Source organism: Centroberyx gerrardi, chromosome 23, assembly GCF_048128805.1.
Source record: "Centroberyx gerrardi isolate f3 chromosome 23, fCenGer3.hap1.cur.20231027, whole genome shotgun sequence".
NCBI classification, from domain to species: domain Eukaryota; kingdom Metazoa; phylum Chordata; class Actinopteri; order Beryciformes; family Berycidae; genus Centroberyx; species Centroberyx gerrardi.
This window is the reverse complement of record NC_136019.1, coordinates 19,053,159-19,073,711: the sequence shown is the minus strand read 5'-3', so window position 1 is coordinate 19,073,711 and position 20,553 is coordinate 19,053,159. Positions and strand designations below refer to the sequence as shown.

General features: G+C 39.5%; 3 protein-coding genes across 6 annotated transcripts; all 3 read right to left on the bottom strand.

Annotated features, from left to right (window-relative positions):
• Positions 1-1,551: 1,551 nt before the first annotated feature.
• On the bottom strand, positions 1,552-2,747 carry LOC144537908 (protein S100-P-like). The gene is made up of 2 exons (XM_078281840.1): positions 2,500-2,747; positions 1,552-1,773 (listed from the first exon to the last, which is right to left on the bottom strand). The coding sequence occupies exons 1-2, from the start codon at positions 2,638-2,640 to the stop codon at positions 1,636-1,638; spliced, it is 279 nt and encodes a 92-aa protein (XP_078137966.1). The 5' UTR covers positions 2,641-2,747; the 3' UTR covers positions 1,552-1,635.
• A 1,349-nt stretch (positions 2,748-4,096) lies between these two features.
• On the bottom strand, positions 4,097-4,963 carry LOC139930365 (protein S100-P-like). The gene is made up of 2 exons (XM_071923522.1): positions 4,722-4,963; positions 4,097-4,374 (listed from the first exon to the last, which is right to left on the bottom strand). Exons 1-2 carry the CDS (start codon positions 4,860-4,862, stop codon positions 4,234-4,236), a joined length of 282 nt encoding a protein of 93 aa, XP_071779623.1. The 5' UTR covers positions 4,863-4,963; the 3' UTR covers positions 4,097-4,233.
• A 1,794-nt stretch (positions 4,964-6,757) lies between these two features.
• On the bottom strand, positions 6,758-20,146 carry LOC139930360 (uncharacterized). Of its 4 annotated transcripts, none has more exons than XM_071923513.2 (5): positions 20,070-20,146; positions 19,455-19,829; positions 11,062-11,172; positions 9,971-10,077; positions 6,758-6,991 (listed from the first exon to the last, which is right to left on the bottom strand). In XM_071923513.2, exons 1-5 carry the CDS (start codon positions 20,128-20,130, stop codon positions 6,911-6,913), a joined length of 735 nt encoding a protein of 244 aa, XP_071779614.2. In that variant the 5' UTR covers positions 20,131-20,146; the 3' UTR covers positions 6,758-6,910. The 4 variants fall into 4 exon arrangements, with proteins under 4 accessions (XP_071779614.2, XP_078137847.1, XP_071779615.2 ...); XM_078281721.1 differs by lacking the exons at positions 19,455-19,829; positions 20,070-20,146 and adding exons at positions 11,847-12,221; positions 12,481-12,582; XM_071923514.2 differs by lacking the exons at positions 6,758-6,991; positions 9,971-10,077; positions 11,062-11,172 and adding exons at positions 14,008-14,317; positions 14,446-14,562.
• Between the last annotated feature and the right edge of the window lie 407 nt (positions 20,147-20,553).

Genomic DNA, 20,553 nt, shown 5'->3' with positions numbered 1-20,553 from the left:
ATTAAAAGATTTAGTGGCTTTTAAAAAATCAGTGGCAAAGCCATTAGAAGGGTCGTCAGTGTGTTTTTTAAATCACCAGTAAGGATAATCCTATCATGGTTCAATACAACAGTAGATAAGAAATCTGAAAATTCATACAAGCGCAGCCTGCGACTCAAATCAAGCTGTATTCTCATGATGATGGTGAGGATCCGTCTCATCCTGCTTGCCTGAACCTCTGCATCTTACCATGCCACGCTGGTTTGAACCCTTCCCGTGAAAACCTGAACTTGAGCCTCCATCAGATTCACTTTAGATTCAGCACTCTGTATGTGAAATGGGGAGTGTATGTGCCACAAGAGGGCAGCATAGCTGTTCTGTAATTATTACACAACTGTCCCGGCTGGAGAAAGTGTGTTACTCGGACAGTGCTCTCTGGTGGGTAGACAGACCTAAAGACAGTTCAGTATCACAGCAGTGGATTAACAGGGAGCCTGGTGCCTGCGATCAGGGGATTACTGGACTACCTGTTTCCCTTTCGACGTCTCTGAATTTCCGTATCCCAGTGTTGTTTTTGGGCTGCCTGGCACCCTCGGGCGAATTAGGTGTGCATGCACAGCGGTGCAAACATCAAATACACACAGGCTCCATCTGGAATATTGCTTTCTATTGGATCTGTTGTGGGTTTCACCATTCAAGGGTTTGTTGCCAGGTTCTGCCAGGACTTTAACACCTACTCAAGTTAGAAATAGCCCCTGGATGTGAAGGACGAGACGTTTCCAAAACCCTGGAGTTACGAGGTTTTCACCAGATATGAAAAGAACGAGAAGACTTGATTGATTGTTGCTGATTTGATTGATTTGTAACAGGGCTTCTTGCCCTACCTAGAGAGGAAGTCTAGTGACTGTTTGAACATGAATGAGACTTTTTGACCGGTGGCTCCTTATTCTGAAATGATTTGGAAGAATACGCCATCTTCCATCTGGAATGTGACTTTTCATTACCTGCTGCCACCCATACTGATACATGCATTTACATATTCTCAACCACAGTAGCGTGCAAAGACTTCATATCCTTATATTCTTCTCATTTGTTATAAATTGCACATATATTGATATTTTTTAGTTCATATTTTGGTATATTTTATATAATTTTCACAAATGTTTCTTTGTCTCAGTCTGTTCCACAGCTGTTAATTTGCACACCCTCCCATCATGTTGTAATCTATACTTTTTTCATACTTTCCATTTATACATTTCTTTGCAACATGTTCTAGTGTTATATATAAAATGTTATATATATATCCACCATTTTGTTGTGAAAATCTCCAAAAAGACTTTTCAGGAACAAAGAAAATGTTGTTTACCTTGACCACCATGCAGACCAGAGTTACAAGGTTTTCACACGACAACAGCGACTTGCTTTATTCTTATTTATAGTCTGTTTTCTTTGCCATAACCTATTAACATTTCCTGCTGCAACAATCCAATTTCACTGTGATGAATATGATGATCATTCAAGTTTCATCTTACCTTATCTCATTTTACCCAAGTCACATAATTCATAACCATATACATGTAGATAAATCATTTTATTCAGGCATTGATGGAAAACAGGATTTTTTTGTAGAACAAGCTGCGGTCTGTCGGCCCCGCCCTAGGAAGTCACGATTTCATAGAAGGCGCAGGTGATATCAGTTATCAGGATCATAAACTCGCTGAAGTTGACCTCAGAATCTCCATCCTCATCCAGATCTTGTATCAGTTTGTCCACCTCAACCTGGTTCTTCCCACCCTGCACAGGGGAACAAAACAGCATGAGTACTACTGGATGCTATTGGTGAACTTCAACCTTGAAGCAGGATGTTGGGGCAGGACTGTTCCAAAGTGTTCGTCAGTTTAAAATCCTTTGTGTCTAATCTTGAGTTTTCCAGATGTCCAAATTTTGGATTTTTCAAAATGAATAAATTCCAGCCATCGGGGCGCAACCATGGAAACTGTGTTTTTGGGAATGAACACCCACAACTGCACCGCTGCACCATGTTGCCACTCTGTCACTTTCAAAGTTGTGAAGTTGCAGGGTTCATATGATGGGAGGGGTGGAGGGGGCCAAATCTGTTACTGGTTGGAATTTTTATGTACGCCTACAGGTACACGATGAAGTAAAAACTAAAAATACACAATATTTCAGGAAATTAAAGAAATGATTTGATATAAAAATACAAGAAAATAAAAATGTTCTACTTTTAATAGGTGTTATGATATGGAGAAACAAGGTGAAAAATTCATCTTTCATTTTGACTTTAACAATATGCCACTTGAAGCTTTTGTCCAAAGCACCATGAGTTCATGCATTTTCAGCCCCAGTAGGAATCAAGCCTCTAACCCTGGCAGTGGAAATGCGCTATCTATTGAGCAGGCACATGCATAGGAAATTCAGTGCATCAAATAATTAGAGTACAATTAAGCGCAGTTATCATCTTTGTCAGTACAGTTACCCATCACCTATGGTGTACAGTACCTCGAGAAATCCAGGCAGCTCCGTCTTGAACAGCTCCTTCACCTCGTTTTTGGTCAGGGTGTTGGGATTGCCGTCGGCTGAAGCGTATTGTTTAAAAGTCTGCAGCAGGAGGACCATGGATGTCTGTAACTTCTTATCCATGTTGCTGGAGATGTTGGTAAAACGGTAAAGATGAAAATGGAAGGCTGATGGCGGTCAACAGGGCAGTAAGAGAGGTGTAGCGTGTGAACAGAAGAGGAGAGACAACTTCTTTTATACCCGCTGTGTGAAAGCTGGGTTTGGTTCAATGATAAAAAAACAACTATGGGTGTATGGAACAGGTAATATCAGTTTAGGTATTTGATTTGGGTGGTGGCTCCGATTGTGTCAACACAACCTCAGTCTCACAAAACCAAAATGTGGTTAGTTAGTATTAGTCATTTGTTTTGAGATGTTTTTGTTCGTATTGATTCAAGTGGAGTTGCCCTCTTTAACAGAGGCTGACATGTAATCATTTGGATTACAACTCATTTATTTTGATGTAAAACCCAAAAAAAAAAAATCCTAACTATGTAAGTGAGCTTGGTTTCAAATGCAACACAGTTGTACTGCATTGGTTGCCACTTTGAGTATGATCTCTAGATTTGCCCAGTACTAACACATGACTTTAACACAGTGTCACTCCATCTGTGGGTGGTTGTGTGTACTGCTGAGTATCTTTGGGCATGAACCACAAGCAAAGCTATGAAAACTTAGGAAGTGAGTGAGTGTGTGAAAGCATGTGTGTGTGTGTGTATACATGCATGTGCGTGTGTGCATGTTTCTGTTCTCTCTGGTCCCCTGGCCTAGTTTCCTGGTAGCAGCGCTCCGTTCTGTTGAGAGCGTTTATCTGGCCACAGAGCTCAACTCTTCACTGACGTTTTGCAGGCTTGTATGAGTGATAACGTGAGAAAGGTACAGTCGCAGTATGGTGGTTCACACCTTTTTCAAGCCATAGGCATGTAGTGGCATGCAGTCACTCTACAGGTGAAGAGAGACAGGTATAGTTGTTCAGAGGACTGTAGTGTCTTTCTGGAGCCTTTAACGCTCTTTATGACTCTTAAACTGGGTCGAGTGACTTCTGAAATGTCTCGAGGTTTTGGGTAGAACATTTTCATTGAAAGGAATGTGCACCAGAGGAATTCTGTCAGGTCACTTTGATTTATAGGAAGAACCAGTCTGGTCTCAGGAAATGACTTAACCCTAACCTTAACCAAAGTGTTTTAGTTGCCTAACCTTAAACGTTAGCTAACTTTTTCACGTGACAAACACGTGAAAATGGCGTGTATGATTCCTATTGTCACAAAATGCTTCCATGGTGGTGGAGTGTAATCTTCACCACCACCACATGTAATCTGCGTTTCAGAGTTCGTGCTCATTGCACAAAATGTTGTGAGACTGTGTTGGCAAAACTTAAAGCAAATCTGTTTATACAGTCAGAGTCAGTTAAACAGTATTTACTGTTACAGACCCTCCATATCAGTTTTGCGTGCCTTGTGGGCTGAACATGCACAAGAGGAGGCCAGGGAGAAACAACTTCCACCGTCACACCCGAGTCACATAATACATAACAACCATATACATGTAGATAGACTGTTTTATTCAGGCATTGTTGTAAAACAGAGTTTTTGTTAATGTTTTTTTGTTCCCTGTACTAACATGAAACAAAAACAAGCTGCAGTCTGTCGGTCACGCCCCAGGATGAGGTCATACTGCTCACTTGTGTTGAGCGCAGTCGTGGAAGGCGCAGGTGAGACCAGTGACCATGCACATAAACTCAGTGAAGTCGACCTCACTGTCTCTGTCACAATCCATACTACTCAGCAGTTTGTCCACCGCACACTGGTTCTTCCCACCCTGCACAGGGGAACAAAACAGCATGAGTACTATTGGATGCTATTGGTAAACCTCACCCTGAATAAGGATGTTGGGGCAGGACTGTTCCAAAGTGTTCAACAGTTCAAAATGCAAATCGCTGGAACTGTTTTACTTAGTTGCGTAATGGAATGGGAATGAATAAGTCCTATGTCTGATCAGCACAATGAAACAAGCATTGCCAAGTCTTTTGTTCATTTTCAAAGTTGTGAATTAAAGTGTGGGGTTAAATATATGCCTAAATTCAGTGCATCAAATAATTAGAGTACAATTAAGCGCAGTTATCATCTTTGTCAGTACAGTTACCCATCACCTATGGTGTACAGTACCTCGAGAAATCCAGGCAGCTCCGTCTTGAACAGCTCCTTCACCTCGTTTTTGGTCAGGGTGTTGGGATTGCCGTCGGCTGAAGCGTATTGTTTAAAAGTCTGCAGCAGGAGGGCCATGGATGTCTGTAACTTCTTATCCATGTTGCTGGAGATGTTGGTAAAACGGTAAAGATGAAAATGGAAGGCTGATGGCGGTCAACAGGGCAGTAAGAGAGGTGTAGCGTGTGAACAGAAGAGGAGAGACAACTTCTTTTATACCCGCTGTGTGAAAGCTGGGTTTGGTTCAATGATAAAAAAACAACTATGGATGTTAAATGATTTCCAAACATACCAGTTTAGCTGTTTGATTTGGGTGGTGGCTCCGATTGGGTCAACACAACGTTAGTTTCACAATGGCAAAATGTACACTTAAGCTCATAGCCCATTTGCAGCATTAGTCATTTGTTTTGAGAGGTTTTTGTTCGTATTGATTCAAGTGGAGTTGCCCTTTTTAACAGAGGCTGACATGCAATCATTTGGATTATAAATGAATTATTTTGTTGTGAAACCCCCCCCAGAAATCCCAACTATGTAAGTGAGCTTGGTTTCAAATGCAACACAGTTGTACTGCATTGGTTGCCACTTTGAGTATGATCTCTAGATTTGCCCAGTACTAACACATGACTTTAACACAGTGTCACTCCATCTGTGGGTGGTTGTGTGTACTGCTGAGTATCTTTGGGCATGAACCACAAGCAAAGCTATGAAAACTTAGGAAGTGAGTGAGTTTGTGAAAGCACATGTGTGTGTGTGTGTGTGTGTATACATGCATGTGCGTGTGTGCATGTTTCTGTTCTCTCTGGTCCCCTGGCCTAGTTTCCTGGTAGCAGCGCTCCGTTCTGTTGAGAGCGTTTATCTGGCCACAGAGCTCAATAGCAGCGCTGCTCTGTCTGCAACAGATCACATCAAACACAATGGGAGCCACTCTAAAAGTTACCACACTCCGCTACTATATTACTGCAGGATTTCCCAAGCTTTTCATCTTGGGTGTGGGGCAAAAGTTCCTGGCAGTACAGCACGCACTTACAAAGTGGGATTTCTGCAATAGCTACATCTTTACTTTACATGATGCAATGCATCTTACTTGAAGTATTGAGTGTAAATGTTTTAGCATTCTGAAGATTCAGTTGGGGCCTTGTCAGATAATGTAATGCATTCATTTGTTCAACAGTGTGCTGAACTTTTGCATGCTTGTATGATAGCGTGAGAAAGGAACAGTCGCAGTATGGTGGTTAACACCTTTTTCAAGCATGCAGTCACTCTACAGGTGAACAGTGACAGGTATGACTTTGTTCAGATCACTGTAGGAGTGTCTTTCTGGAGCCTTCAACACTCTTTAGGACTCTTAAACTGGCTGACTCATTGGGTCAAGTGACTTCGTATTGTGAAAATTCTTCTATTAGTACCGGGCTAATATTTATCAAGCAAAGCAAACTAGCTGTGCAGGGGCCAGCTGTTATTTTCAGATTATGACTTTCAGATTAAAGAGATGACCCTGGATGACTGTGTTGGCAAAATTTACAGCAAATGTGTTCACAGTCAGAGTCAGTTATACAGTATTTACTGTTACAGACCCTCCGTATCAGTTTTGCGTGCCTTGTGGGCTGAACATGCGCAAGAGGAGGCCGGGGAGAAACGACTTCGACCTTCACAGACGCCGTTTCCATTTCCTGTCATTGACCTATTATGTCGAGCAACCTTATCACCACAGTTTCCACTCAGCGTCCTTGTCATGATCTGAAGTCATTGTGAAACCTGCATTCTTTGCTCTGAAATCAATATCTCTCACTAGTGTGGACTCATTGAGAAGCTGCCACGGGGTTTTGAAGGCTTATTTCCACTTTAATCTTATTGATTTGCTGGTAGTGTGATTAAGTCAAACCAATTGTCTTGATTCTCTAGGCCCTGTGTCTGATACAAACACGTCTGTCTGTAAAGGCACACACACATACACACACACACATACTGGCCTCATTGAAAAGACCCCAGACCACAACGATGGTTAATGCTTAGTTTATAGAAAAATAGCAGATATTTACACTCGTCTGTAGCCATTTACAACTGCATACATGCAGCTAAAGGTAAGAGAAAATAAACGTATATACATGCAGAAAAGGCAAAGATAGACTAATACTGGGGCACTGAAGATTTCACTTAGCAGATCCACATCCACTGCCTTTGTCCTCCACGCGCTCAAAGTAGTCGAAGGATTCATACACTACTACTTGACACTAAAAGAGAGAGAGAGAGAGAGATTGTGTAAAGATCACTGCATGCACTGTATGTATCTCTATCAATACAGGATATCAGATACAGGCCCATGTCAAACAAGGGTAATGCTAAATATGTGCAATATATGTGCAATGTAAAACTGAGTAGGTGTAAGCATTAGGCACAATTGCTCATAAACAGGCTGTCACAACAGGCTTGTGTTATATAATGAGAAGGTGCATTCAAGCACGCCTGTGTTGACACTATTTGTTGCCAATCCAGTCCAGTGGCACTTAGGGAGGATTATGGCATAAACCGACAAGGGTGGAACTAACTACATTCACCCACAATCCTGTAACTGAGTAGCTTTTTTGTTTACTTGTACTTTTTAGAGTGTTTCTTAAAGTCCGTCGTTTTACTTTTACTTAAGTACATTTTTACTGACGTATTGTACTTGGCTACATTTGAAATCACATCCGTGTCACATTTTGTGGCTCTCCATAAGCATCAGAATCAGATGTTTGATTGACTGTAACGTTAGCTAATTATGTTGCAGTGGTGTATCATTATCATCTTTGAGTTAATCTGAATGTAGTCATTTAAAAAGTCTCCTCTAAACAGCCATGACTCTCGTAACGTCTGAATACATGCACCGCTCTGTTTAACAGAGCCAAATGGAGGCAGGAGGATCCGCCTCAGGTGAGTGGAGACAGGCCAGCAGGTGATTAGTTGATGTAGAAAGTTAATAAAGATAAAAATCCCTAAGCCTAACCCTGTTGTTCACGCCATCATATAAAAGCGATAATACACAATAATATTTAGTTTGTCTCAATATTGTGCATTAATTTAGAACAAGTTGGCTTAGGTGTGTAAAGAAAATAAACCTAAGCCAACTTGAACTGGACGCACTAAACCAAACAGGACCCAACCCTCACTCTCTGGCTGACAAAGGTGGAGCCATAGTTGGTTTTGGATACGGAAAAACATATTGAGGAATGTGAGCGACAGGTGGCAGATGAAAGCTTCTACGCACGTTTACCTTCTGACCCTACCTTGACCTACAACACCGCAATCAAAGATATACAACTGAATGCAGTACAGAATAACGTTATTGATTTTAAGATCTCTCATGGACATTGAATTACCTGAACATTGTTATTTGGTTTCATTTGATGTGCAGTCTCTAAACACGGTAATCCCCCATGATGTAGGCATTGAGCACTGTTCTCATTTTTTAGATCTGAGATAAGACCGAACCCCTCGCACTTCTTTTTTGAACACCCTGATGGAGTTAGCACTCACTGAGAATTATTTCATACGGAGCCCCTAAGGGGACATGGGCAAAGAAAAAAAATCCCGTGGGCACGAGAAACTATCCCGTGCGCACGGGAAAGTTTCTTGTGCGCACCAGAAACTTAAAAATTATTATTTTTTTGCCCATGTCCCCTTAGGGGCTCCGTAATTTCAGGTTTAATAATGAATTCTTTTTACAGACCAGTGGAACAGCTATGGGAACCCGAACGGCCCCTAGTTACGCTAACCTACATCTAACCTACATCTCATAATGTAAAAATCTGTTGCTGTACAAACGTTTTATTGATGACATCTTTATTCTCTATATGGGTGATTTGTCTTCATTGAAGGACTTTCATCAATATGTAAATTCTGTCAGAATAACTAAAACAGTTGCCTCCCTCAGTACAGACCTTTAACTGTGATTGATGGGCAGAGAAGAGGATGTACAGCTATGTAGCAACTAACAATGTAATAACTGATAATACACCAATGGATAATGGCTAATGCAACTTCCAAAATGTAATAAAATGCCCCTCTAAATGGGTCAAAAATTTAATAAAATCTGCAATGAAGGGATATATAACATTTTTAACTTATGACGTAATAATAATATTACTCAAGTTATTGCATTCTTCTTAGTCTTACAAGTTATCACATTATTAGTCAATATTATTATTACATCATCAGTAAAAAATATGTTGCACCCCTTATGAAGTCGTAATAGACAGCTAATGTAATAATGGCATGTTTTTACATTATCTGTAAATAAATTACATTAACAGGTCTTATTACATTTTCAACCCATTTGGAGGGATATTTTATTACATTTTAGCAAGTTATTACATTATCTGTCAGTAATTATGTTATCGGGTGCTACAAGCCAACAGTGTTAATTTTGCTGAAGAAAAATTTTGATGAAAAATATTTGTCAACAACCTTAGTTTACATGACTCCATGAACCTCAAACAACAATGACTGGACCAAAATGATTCGCATCAACAAAAAATACTGCAAGACTAAAATCCCTTATCAGACTAAAGGACTTTCAATTTGATGCAACTGCTTTTTTTTAATTTATTTTTTTTTTTTTTATTATAAACATATATTTGGTTATTTGGTGCTTTTGCCTTTAGATGGAGAGTAAAGACATTTTCTACACTTTTCACCACCTGTCAGCCTCCCTTCATCCCACCTCAGCTCATACACACTTTAATATTTAGTGGCCATTTAAACATTATAAGATGGAATTCGATTTTACACACTAAAATTGGATTCAATTACTACAGTATGACCAAAACTAGGAAACACTAAAACAAAGTCTAAAACAAAACTGAAAATGGCTTGAAGAATTAACACTGGCCGCCACTCATTTGTGTCACTCAACTGTTGACTGTTTGTTGCGCATTCAGTAATGAAATCCCCTCAGAGGTTTTGAGTTGTGCATCTATGCATGTGCACACGGTGCACTGCTTAAGTGTGCTTTTCATTGTGTACTGTATACATGTATGTGTGTGTGTGTCTGTATTTCGTCTATCAGACTCAACAAAATAGATAGCGTCAAGTATCACATCAAAAGGCAGAATGCATGTTCCTTTAAAAAAAAAAAAAGACTCCTCCAAGCTAATTCCAATTAAAAAAAAACATGGTCTTCACTGACAAAAAGGAACACAAATCCTGCCTTTCGGTGAAGTCTATGGACTCACCCATTGCGAAGAGCCTCTGGAGGAGTTGGTGCTGTGTCCGTCCACCTCCGCCTCCTCAGAGTCAACATGGGGAACTTCGTAGATCACCCTGGCCGCTCGCTCCGAACCTGTGGGCCCAGCACACACGCATACACACAGCAAGAATAAGGTTGATTTGTTATACAGACTATGTGTTGCGGACACAAATTATGTGAAGGTTACGTTCCTCCGCCACAAAAGGAATATGTGACAATAGCACGTATTGGGCATGTCATTTTCATGTATTTGTCACGTGAAAAGGTTAGCTAATGCTTAAGTTTAGGCAAGTAAAACAACTTTGGTTAAGGTTAAGGTTAAGGTCAGTCAACTATAACAATTTTATTTAACTTTAGAGTTAAGGTTACTGTTATGGTTAGGTTTAGGCAACTAAAACAATTTGGTTAAGGTTTGGGAAAAGCTTTGGTCAAACTTTAGCTAAACATTAAAACACTCACAGTATAGAAATCTTATTGGTCTGAGTTGGGTATCAAACCCAGGTTTTCGGAAATGAAGGCAAATGTTTACGGCCATCCACCGCCCTGAACTCCACATTATGTCAGTGTCAGACTACTACCTGTATATAGTCATGCCTTCTTCATGTAATCTGCTGGGAAAACGCATTTCTCTCGCTTTTTGTGCACAGAGCACATATACGAAATTTCAGGAGACCAGGCTGTATTAGTGCTACTACTACTACTGCTACTGCTAATATTACTGCTACTACTACTAGTATTACTGCTACTACTACTACTACTAGTATTACTGCTACTGCTACTACCACCACCACTACTATTACTACTACACTACTACTGCTACTACTACTACTTTTTTTCTTTTTAAAGATAATTATAACTCATTTCTGCTTCACAAGACATTACGCAATGGAGACTGTACAGGGAAAATGGGAGTCCAACTAATTAGAAACTGAGGCCACTCAGTATCTTTTCTGCCTTGTCTCCTAGAAGCCTTGATGTCATGAGCACAACATGGCCTGCACCTTAACTTGCTGGGACATTCCATCAATTCAGTTTCTGATACTTGAATAATAATTTCGAAATGTTTTTTTTTTTTACCTCGTCTCCTCTTCAGAGTCCAAAAGCAGATGAAGGCGATGAGGAACAGTGGAGCCACAACAGCCAGCGAAACCATTACTGGAAGTGGTACAGGCTTACTTTCAGGAGAATCTTGCACATATTTTGAAACAAAAAATCTTAATTATATTCATGCTGATAATAGTATAATTAGTTTAAGATTTAGTCAGCATCATTGGTTTTCACCCCCCAAAACTTGACTCATAGTATTTTAGTATTTTCCCTGAAATGTGATTTGGATAATATCAAAAAAAGGCAGAACCCAAAAACTACAACTTAAAAACATTTAAAAAATGATGAATGGCAATGAAGGCTGAATGTAATGACCATAAAATGGTCTGTAAGTACAAAATGGACATGACATTTCAGCTAGGTTCGCTGAAACATTTTTTTTTTAATATTATCTAGTTAAATAAACATTTCTTTTAAAGGAGAGAGTGTGGCTGCCATCAATTTTGTACCTATAGATCTGACCATTTTCATGTAAAAAAAATAAACAAATATTAGTTCCCCCCAGAATTTTATACTTGACAGGGTGGGAAAACCTCTGAAACAGCATTTAGGCCACGGGACACTAAAACCATTGAAATATGTAATCAATCAAACTGCAACATATCCATCATATCAGAGGGGTACCACACTGACTGGACCAGATCAACTTTTTAATTAAAGGTCAATATCTGTCTCATATATCAGTAAACCAATATATCAGTCTAACCCTCACGGCAACACTTTGTATATGTTGTCACTGGTGTTTTGTCACCTACCATTGGTTGGTTGGTTGGTTGTGTTGTGTCTGGCTGTAACTGTGATGACAGTGCCGTTTCCTTGGGCCTCGTTTAGCTGTGGTATCTCCACAAATACCTTGCAGATGTATCTACCCGAATCATTTCTCATGATATTTGAAAAGGTCAGATTTGAACAGTTACATTCTTCCTTCTTCAGAGATCCCTGATGCTGGCCGTTATTGTTGATTACAGCCGTAAAGATTGTCTCATTAATGTTTGTTTGATTTTTCAGCCAGTTAACTCTCCCTTTTGTTATGTCCATATTCCAGCAGCAGTCTATCTGCACAGTCTCCCCCTCCTTGATGGTGACATCAGGAGACTGGGTCACAACAAATTTGTTTTCAGATAAAACACCTAAGAAAAGACAGAATGAAAAACGATTCCTTAGTTCATTACCAGACCATACAATGGCTAAACTTCGACAACACACAGCTGTTCTGACAAGATTCAGCAAAATCAAGGAGGATTTTTGTGCGGTCATATATGACATATTTAAAATCGATCAGTGATTTAATCTTTAAGATTTGTAGTTATTTTTGAGCATAATTCCATTCATTTTAACACATCTTTGAAACATCAGTCATTTGAAAGTCAAAGATGTGTTTGTACTCACTCCATGATGAGGGGGCAGACAGAGAGGCAAGAAGCAGACTGCTCAGTAGAAGCTTCATCATTCCACACCTATTCAACACTGACTTCTGCCACTCTTAAGAGCTACGTCCCTCCCACTGGGTACGCACACACATGCACACATGCATGTCTTCGGAGTTTATGTGAACTTTTCGTTGAGAAGTTTTAAAACCACAGGCTCTGTTCCTTCCCCTTCAGATGAATACAAGGCAGTGAGTTTGTTTCCCCTTTCTGCTCTTCTCCTATGTAAAGCTTGAAGAAAGGATATTTGCTTGTGTTCTGCCTCACAATCACTGACAAAAGATCCTTTTACGTTGATACAAGATTGAAATACGTAACAGAACAAAAAATGCAGCTTCGCCAACAGATTTGATGGAGGGGCCACAGGCCATAAGCTAAAGAGTCTAATGCAGAGGGGAGCTGCATTACATAATCAGTCTTTGTATCAAAGAAATACACAAAAGGTAGATTGTTTATAGAGATTAAAGGAATGCAGCAAGTTTTTTTGTGAGATTGGCCCGTTGGTCAACCTGTGATGAGAACGTATACACCACAATCGTCCATGTGTTCCCAGTAGATGTTTGGCTCCAGCGTTCCATGCTAACACTTTAGCATACTGTATGTTGAGTGATAGTAGGTTCCATGCTAACACTTTATAGCAATATAGTAGGCACCATGCTAACACTTTAGCATACAGTATGTTGAGTAATAGTAACAATAGTAGGCACCATGCTAACACTTTAGCATACAGTATGTTGAGTGATAGGCTCCATGCTAACACATAGGCTACACTGTGTTGAGTTAGGCCACTAGGATTATCTAAACCTGGGACAAACGCAAGTTCTTTCCTGGAGACTACACAAATGTGATACTTTACATTTTATCCTTTCCCCTCTCTGTCTTCCATTTATCCTCTCTTTCAAAAGACAGACACAAAGACAAGGAAAAACCTTCCATTGACATTATTTCAGAATGATTCTGACAAACCAAGGATGACATTGATAATTCAGCGTGTGTCTGTTTTTGCTCTTCACTCCTTCATGTTGCCTCTGTCTTGACTCCTTGGCTGCTCTCCTACATCAAATGTTGTTGGTGTTTTGGTGTTGTGGGACATTGATAAACAGTCTCAATTAAGGTTTCCTTTGAGAGAAAATCTTTAATATGGATGACTTTGTAGAATGATAACATGAGCGGTGGTAGAAAGGGTGTTTGTTTCTCTGCTAGATTATCTGAGGTATGCATGCGCCAACATTCACACAGCAATCGTGTCTTCATTCCTGACAATGAACACGGCCTCAGGTGGCCTTTGGTTCCAGAGACGACGCTGTGTGGAGGTAAGCCAACTAAAGTTAGTTGGTACTGCTCAACCAGCTCTATGACTTTTCAGGAACTAAGAAAAACATCCTTGCTTTTAGCTTTGACAGTCAGTTTTGAGTTTACCTTATTGGTTTTGAAAAGGTTTCATAAACCCGTGGGTTGTAGAATTCTCTTAACCCATAGAGGAGCATGTAGGCTAATGCTTACATTGAAATTAAAACACATTAAACTCAATCTCGGAACTTCCGAGACTTCCTTGTTTTGTGCTGATGGAACAGTGCATGAGATTTCAGACCAAGGCAATGAAATCATCCGTTGCGGTTTTCTTCCCCTCCCTCCTCACTTCCTCTCTCCTTCCTGTTCGCTGTTGTGCACTTCCTGCGTGGGCGCCTCCTCCACCAGGCATGATCCATCTACTGCATCGTCTTCTATTCCCCTCACACCTCCTTCCTCTTCACCTTCTTCTCCTCTCTGGGCTGAAGTGGGTTCATTTGTAGGAGCTGCTGAAACAGGAACGCACCGATCGATCAAAGTCATAATGTACCATGTATGCTCTTAATGCATACAGTTATCAGTTGTTTATGCTTTCAGTGATGTGACTGTAACACATGGAGTGAATATGGAATTGTACCTGGTTTGTGTTGCTGAGGTTTGATCCCTCTTCTGTTGAGGTAGAAGAAGGTTAGAAGAAGGGTGAGGAAGGGCAGATAGCGGAGGACAGAAATCAACACTTCCTGCCAGTCTGGACCTGAAATTCATCCGCAAAGACAGTTGGTCAATTACTATCATCAATAACCCTTAGAGAAAAGAAGTTTACTTAAGTTCACTTTTAGTATACTTATTTTAAACAAAAAAATTAGCAAGTATACTTTTATTTTTCTTTGTTGTACTTGAAAAAGGTACACTTGAGAATAGCATTCTTGAAGTTATACTTGTACTTTTACATAGATTAGACTGTGAGTAATATACTTTGGCTTATACTTTTAATAATACTAGAAGTATACTTAAAGTACAGCAACTTGTTGCTACTGAAGTATTCTTAATGTATTCTGAACTCAATCCACAGAGTCTCCCGGTGTGAAAACAAAAGTGAAACTTAACATTCCACCTGTGTTGGTAATGGGATTTGAAAACAGTAACCCGATCACACATATTCTGCTGCCCTTCACATATTAACGGTAGGTAACATATAGTCCACCTTGTGGTATTTAACTAGTGGAATTATTAATTATTATTAACTGATAACCTTGTCGTAGTGCTTCAGTGCATTGTATTGAATTGAATTCACTTGAACTGAACACATGTGCTGTGGGTCTGTACAGGATCTGTGCTTGTTTAGATCATTTTGCAGCTTGTTCCAAGTAGTAGGGGCCGACACCATAAAGGATTTCTTGCCCATTTCAGTGCGGGCCTTGGGGATTGACGATTGCAAAAAATCACTGGATCTTAGACTATAATGACTTTGTGTTTTCTCATTGATGTAAAAACATAGATGAAAAAATGGCCTTTATGGCCTTTGTCTATAAGGGCGACTAAACGGAAGGCCTGTCAGTGTGACGTTAGAGAAAAACAGGAAGGCCATCACCACAAACCACCAAACCTTGAGACAATCTATTTACTTTAGTCTTAGTCTTACATCTACAGCATCGCTTTAAGAGTCCACTACTTCTGAACTGTCCACCATTTTGCTATATCAGAGACAAAAGATCAGGCCTATTGATTTGACATGAGTACAGTTAACTACACTAGGGATGGGCATGACTAATGCAAAACCATCAGTGCAATCAAACTATACCCCCAAGGGCGGATATTTCATTTCACTGTTGGGGGGGACAATAAACAGAAAACTTTCTCAAGAGCAATTCCTGAAGGGGACACCAAAGGTGCCGCCAAAAGTACTGTTGTATTAAATGTATATAGAGGTCCATTATGAAACATTTCCATAAGCACTTCATTCCTTTCTTATGAAGATTTTATCAAATTGCCTTTGATATTACTGGGGTCTTTCTACTTGGCGTTTCGGTGCACTGAAAAATGATCGGATGTCTGTTTTTCTTTTCTCTGCCATTTTAACTGACCTGGCTGCCTGACAGACACACACACACACACACACACACACACACACACACACACACACACACACACACACAGCATGCAGGTTATTTACAGTAGTAGGTGAGAAGCAACACCCATTAACTTAACTAAAGCTAATATATGCCTAATTAGATTTAGTTTTCCCGAAAAAGCAGATCTCTAATGTTTTGCTGTCAATGTAAAAGTCCAGAACGCTATGAAGCCTGCCAGAAACTTACTTCATATTTTAACATAGTGTTTGTTGTAATTATGTTTTTTTTATGAATTAAGTCTTCATTTATTTCCAAAATTATAAACAAAATTACATAGTGGCAGCCATTTTACATGCAGTAAGAAAAAAACAATATACTTAGAACCTAATTACGTAGGGTAAGTTAATCTTAAATATTATATTATAGAAATATTACTGTTACCATCTACAAAAGATAATTTTGGTATGAAAACCCGCATTTTAATTTAACCAAGTATCCTGTATCATAAATACATGTCTGGCATTTGTAACAAACCAAACCGCTTGAAAATCGGTCGAAAATTCAGCGAGTTATGATGATTTTAATTGTGGATAGACCTCCTGCCTCCACACACACATGCATTAGGAGACGCGGCTGCTCCGTGCCAACACGTTAACACACAAGATTCAACCACGAGGTAATGGAGCGAACAAAATGTAGTCTGGTTACAATTGTGAATGTGTTTTATTCTATTGAGTGGTAGAAGTAAAGAAAAATGTCTGACACATCCTTTGTTTTAAGTTAACCTTTGCGAAGCAGCTACTTACTGGAGGTCTGCCACCACTGACACACTTCCAGAGATCCTCCACAGACACTCGTACCGAGGGCTAATGTGTGTGTGTGGGGGTTCGGGGAGGCAGGTAGGCAGTGGACCAAACCACTGTGAGGCATATGAGAGGGGGGGGGGGGGCACAATCTTTCGAAACTTAAAAAAATTGTTTTGTGTCTATAATTAGCACAAGTGCTTTCAATGCATATTATTATATTATTTAAAATTATATAGTTATGTTTACAATGATATATTGAGGGGGACAACTCTCTGTCCCCCCCCCCCCCCCCCCCCCCCCCCCCGTGAACATTTTTGCCAAGCTATTTGTACATTTACAACATCGCTGGTAATGAACCACACTGTCGGTAAATGCACAAATTGACGGTACATGTGTACATTGACCGTTTTTCCACATGAATATTAACATATACAGTACATACAAAGCAAAGTGCATCACTGATACACACTTCATACTGTACAATACTGAAAGGTTCAGTTCCTGGATGGGAACACCAGAGGGCAAAAAAGACCAGTTCATTTGAGGACATTTTCATTTGTAGGTAAATTTAGAGCAACACACCCATTTGCACATTGTGTATATTACTGTTAATTCACATATCTGCTTCTTCAGTTTTCACATAACCCTCTCATTGCTCTGCATATACTAATAATCTTTTCAGAATGATTGCACTGTTTCATTCTGTGTACATATTGATATATTTAGAATTCTATTAGGTTTAAACACAAATTTATTGAATATGTTTAAAATGTAGTAATCCATATTTAAGTAAGCAATCGTGACTGTTATTAATATCTGTAAGTATCAACTGTAAGTAACAACTGTAACTTAATCCATATGTGGAAATGATCCATGCTTTTACCCCATATTTCCACCCATACAGTTTGCTTCTTGTATATTTTATTTTTTGCTTATATTCTATGTATCCTATTACTTGTGCTACTGCAGATACCTACATTCTCCACGAAGATCAATAGAGTTTCATCTTTTCTTATCTTTAATGTTGGGGGTCTAGGAATTAAGCTTATTCTACTGTAGCACTCATTAAGTAACTCTGGATAAGAGTGTCAGCTAAATGCCTTAAACATAATGTAATATAGTAAGTAGTAAGTAAGTAAACTTTATTTATAAAGTGTCTTTCAAAACCAGATAAATGTAATATGAAACCATACACAATGTTACACAATGTTTGTCAAAGTCCAACTTTTCAGGAATTAGGCCTATATATTTACAGTGTATATCAAGTTCCTACTCACTGCATTACCATAGAGGCTACAGCCTGGCTATAGGCTACTGTTGCTGGCTTTCACATTAACAAGCGCCAATTCGCAATAGCTGCGACCACGTACACGCATGCATACACGCGTGGGGAAATTTTTGTGGACCAACCGACCGACCGACCGGCCGACAGAGCGAGCTATAGAGCTGCTGGGCGCAGCTAAAAAAAGGAATTATGTGGACAAATTTGCATCAATGTACAGCCTACCAAAACAGTTGTAGGAGCCAAACTTATACTGGAGAACTTTTCCTTTTTTTTCAGTCTTATCATTACTGTAAATATAGTCTTAGAGTGGATTGCACCAACAAGGATTAACAGCATTAAATCATAGTTTAGCTGTTAACTCTGTTGCACCTAACTTTAAGCCTAGTTTAAGGCTGGATTGCACCAACATGGTTTAAATTAATCTAATTTCAGTTGTAATCAGTTTAGTAAACCTTGGTTTAAAATGAGTTAATCCAGATTTAAAAATTAAAATGAACAACTTAAATTTAACCCCAGTTTAACAAGATTTCAACTAAATTTAAATTAATTAAATCAAATTAGAATAATAATTAATTCATAAAATTGAAATAATTTAAACCAAGATCACATAATTGGCTAACAAAAAAGCAAGCAATCAAAAGTGGGCGATATGCCTGACAAAAAATTTTATCAAAAGGGAAAAAAGCCTACTTGTTTGCTGTTAAATTTTAAGTTTATGTTTAAAATTAATGGCTATTAATGGTTTAATTTAAGCCAAGGTGAACCATCATGGTATGTGTGTTTCATTTTATTTTATTTGGGCGGCTTCTCATACTCCTCCTGCTTCCCCATCATAATTTCCCTTGGACAGTGAACTTATTTAAGACAATGTCCTCTTCCCACATTAGGTATACACTTGAAAAAGTGACAGATTCACAGTCACACAATATGGATGATGATGATGATGATGCCTCATGAAGTGGAGTAGGTAAGTACACTGTTAGAAGGTGGAGTAAGGAGACAGCAGTTATCAGGTTGTGAAACACCATAAGCAGTGCTATGCAACCATTACAACATTGGGATTGGTGTTTAGGGGGTGCTCAAGCTGAAACACTAATATTAGTGTTTGGGAGCACTTTAAATATGTGTTCGTTTGTGTATATGTGTGCACAAGATACATTTCATTCCCTTGATTTAGTTAAAAGATTGGCTTAATTTGTGTGCACGGAATACATGCTGTTCCCTCAAATTGTTTTTTGCATTCCCACAATTTCATAATTCATGCACACAAAATAATTATTACATTCCCACAATTAAAATGGCAGTTATCAGTTATTCCAAGCCGAGCTGTTGATTTCAACCAGCTCTGAAAACATGTTGCCTTTTTCCTTTTGCCTTTTCTTTTGATTTACTGTTAACACACCCAGGGCAACGCCACATTTCAAAAGAAATCACCATTGAAATCACCATTGACACATGTTGTCACTGGTGTTTTGTCACCTACCCTTGGTTGGTTGGTTGGTTGTGTTGTGTCTGGCTGTAACTGTGATGACAGCACCCTTTCCTTGGGCCTCGTTTAGCTGTGGTATCTCCACAAATACCTCACAGATGTATCTACCCGAATCATTTCTCATGATATTTGAAAAGGTCAGATTTGAACAGTTACATTCTTCCTTCTTCAGAGATCCCTGATGCTGGCCGTTATTGTTGATTACAGCCGTAAAGATTGTCTCCTTAATGTTTGTTTGATTTTTCAGCCAGTTAACTCTCCCTTTTGTTATGTCCATATTCCAGCAGCAGTCTATCTGCACAGTCTCCCCCTCCTTGATGGTGACATCAGGAGACTGGGTCACAACAAATTTGTTTTCAGATAAAACACCTAAGAGACAGAACGATAAACGATTCATTAGTTCATTACCAGACCATACGTACATCAGTTCAATGACATGAAGTTTTTCACAAGATTCAACAAAATCGCTGTGAGGGTTTTTATGTTGTATGGACGGCAGACATCATACATGACATGTTTAAAATCAATCACAGTGATTTAATCGGATTTTGGATTCCACGCATTTTCACACATCAGTCATTTGAAAGTCAAAGATGTGTTTGTACTCACTCCATGATGAGGGGGCAGACAGAGAGGCGAGAAGCAGACTGCTCAGTAGAAGCTTCATCATTCCACACTGATTCAACATTGACTTCTGCCACTCATCTCTTTAGAGCGAAGTCCCTCCCACTGGGCACACACACACACACACACACACACACACACACACACACACAAACACACGGAAAGCACCAACTTGTTCAAGTTTATGTGAAATGTGTGCAGAGAAGTGTTAAAAACCACAGCCTTTGTTCCATCCCGTTCAGATGAGTAGAAGGCAGTGAGGTTCTAATAGTTGTGTTTCAAAAGTTTGTTTCCCCTCTCTGCTCTTCTCCTAGATAAAGCTTGAAGAAAGGATATTTGCCTCTCTTCTGCTTCACAATCATTGATGAAAGTCCCTTATTGGCCAGCATCCCCCATTGGTCAACTTACCTCCTAAGTGATGAGAGCGTAGACACAAAGCTGGATACAGGTGTCCAAGGCGCCATCTTGG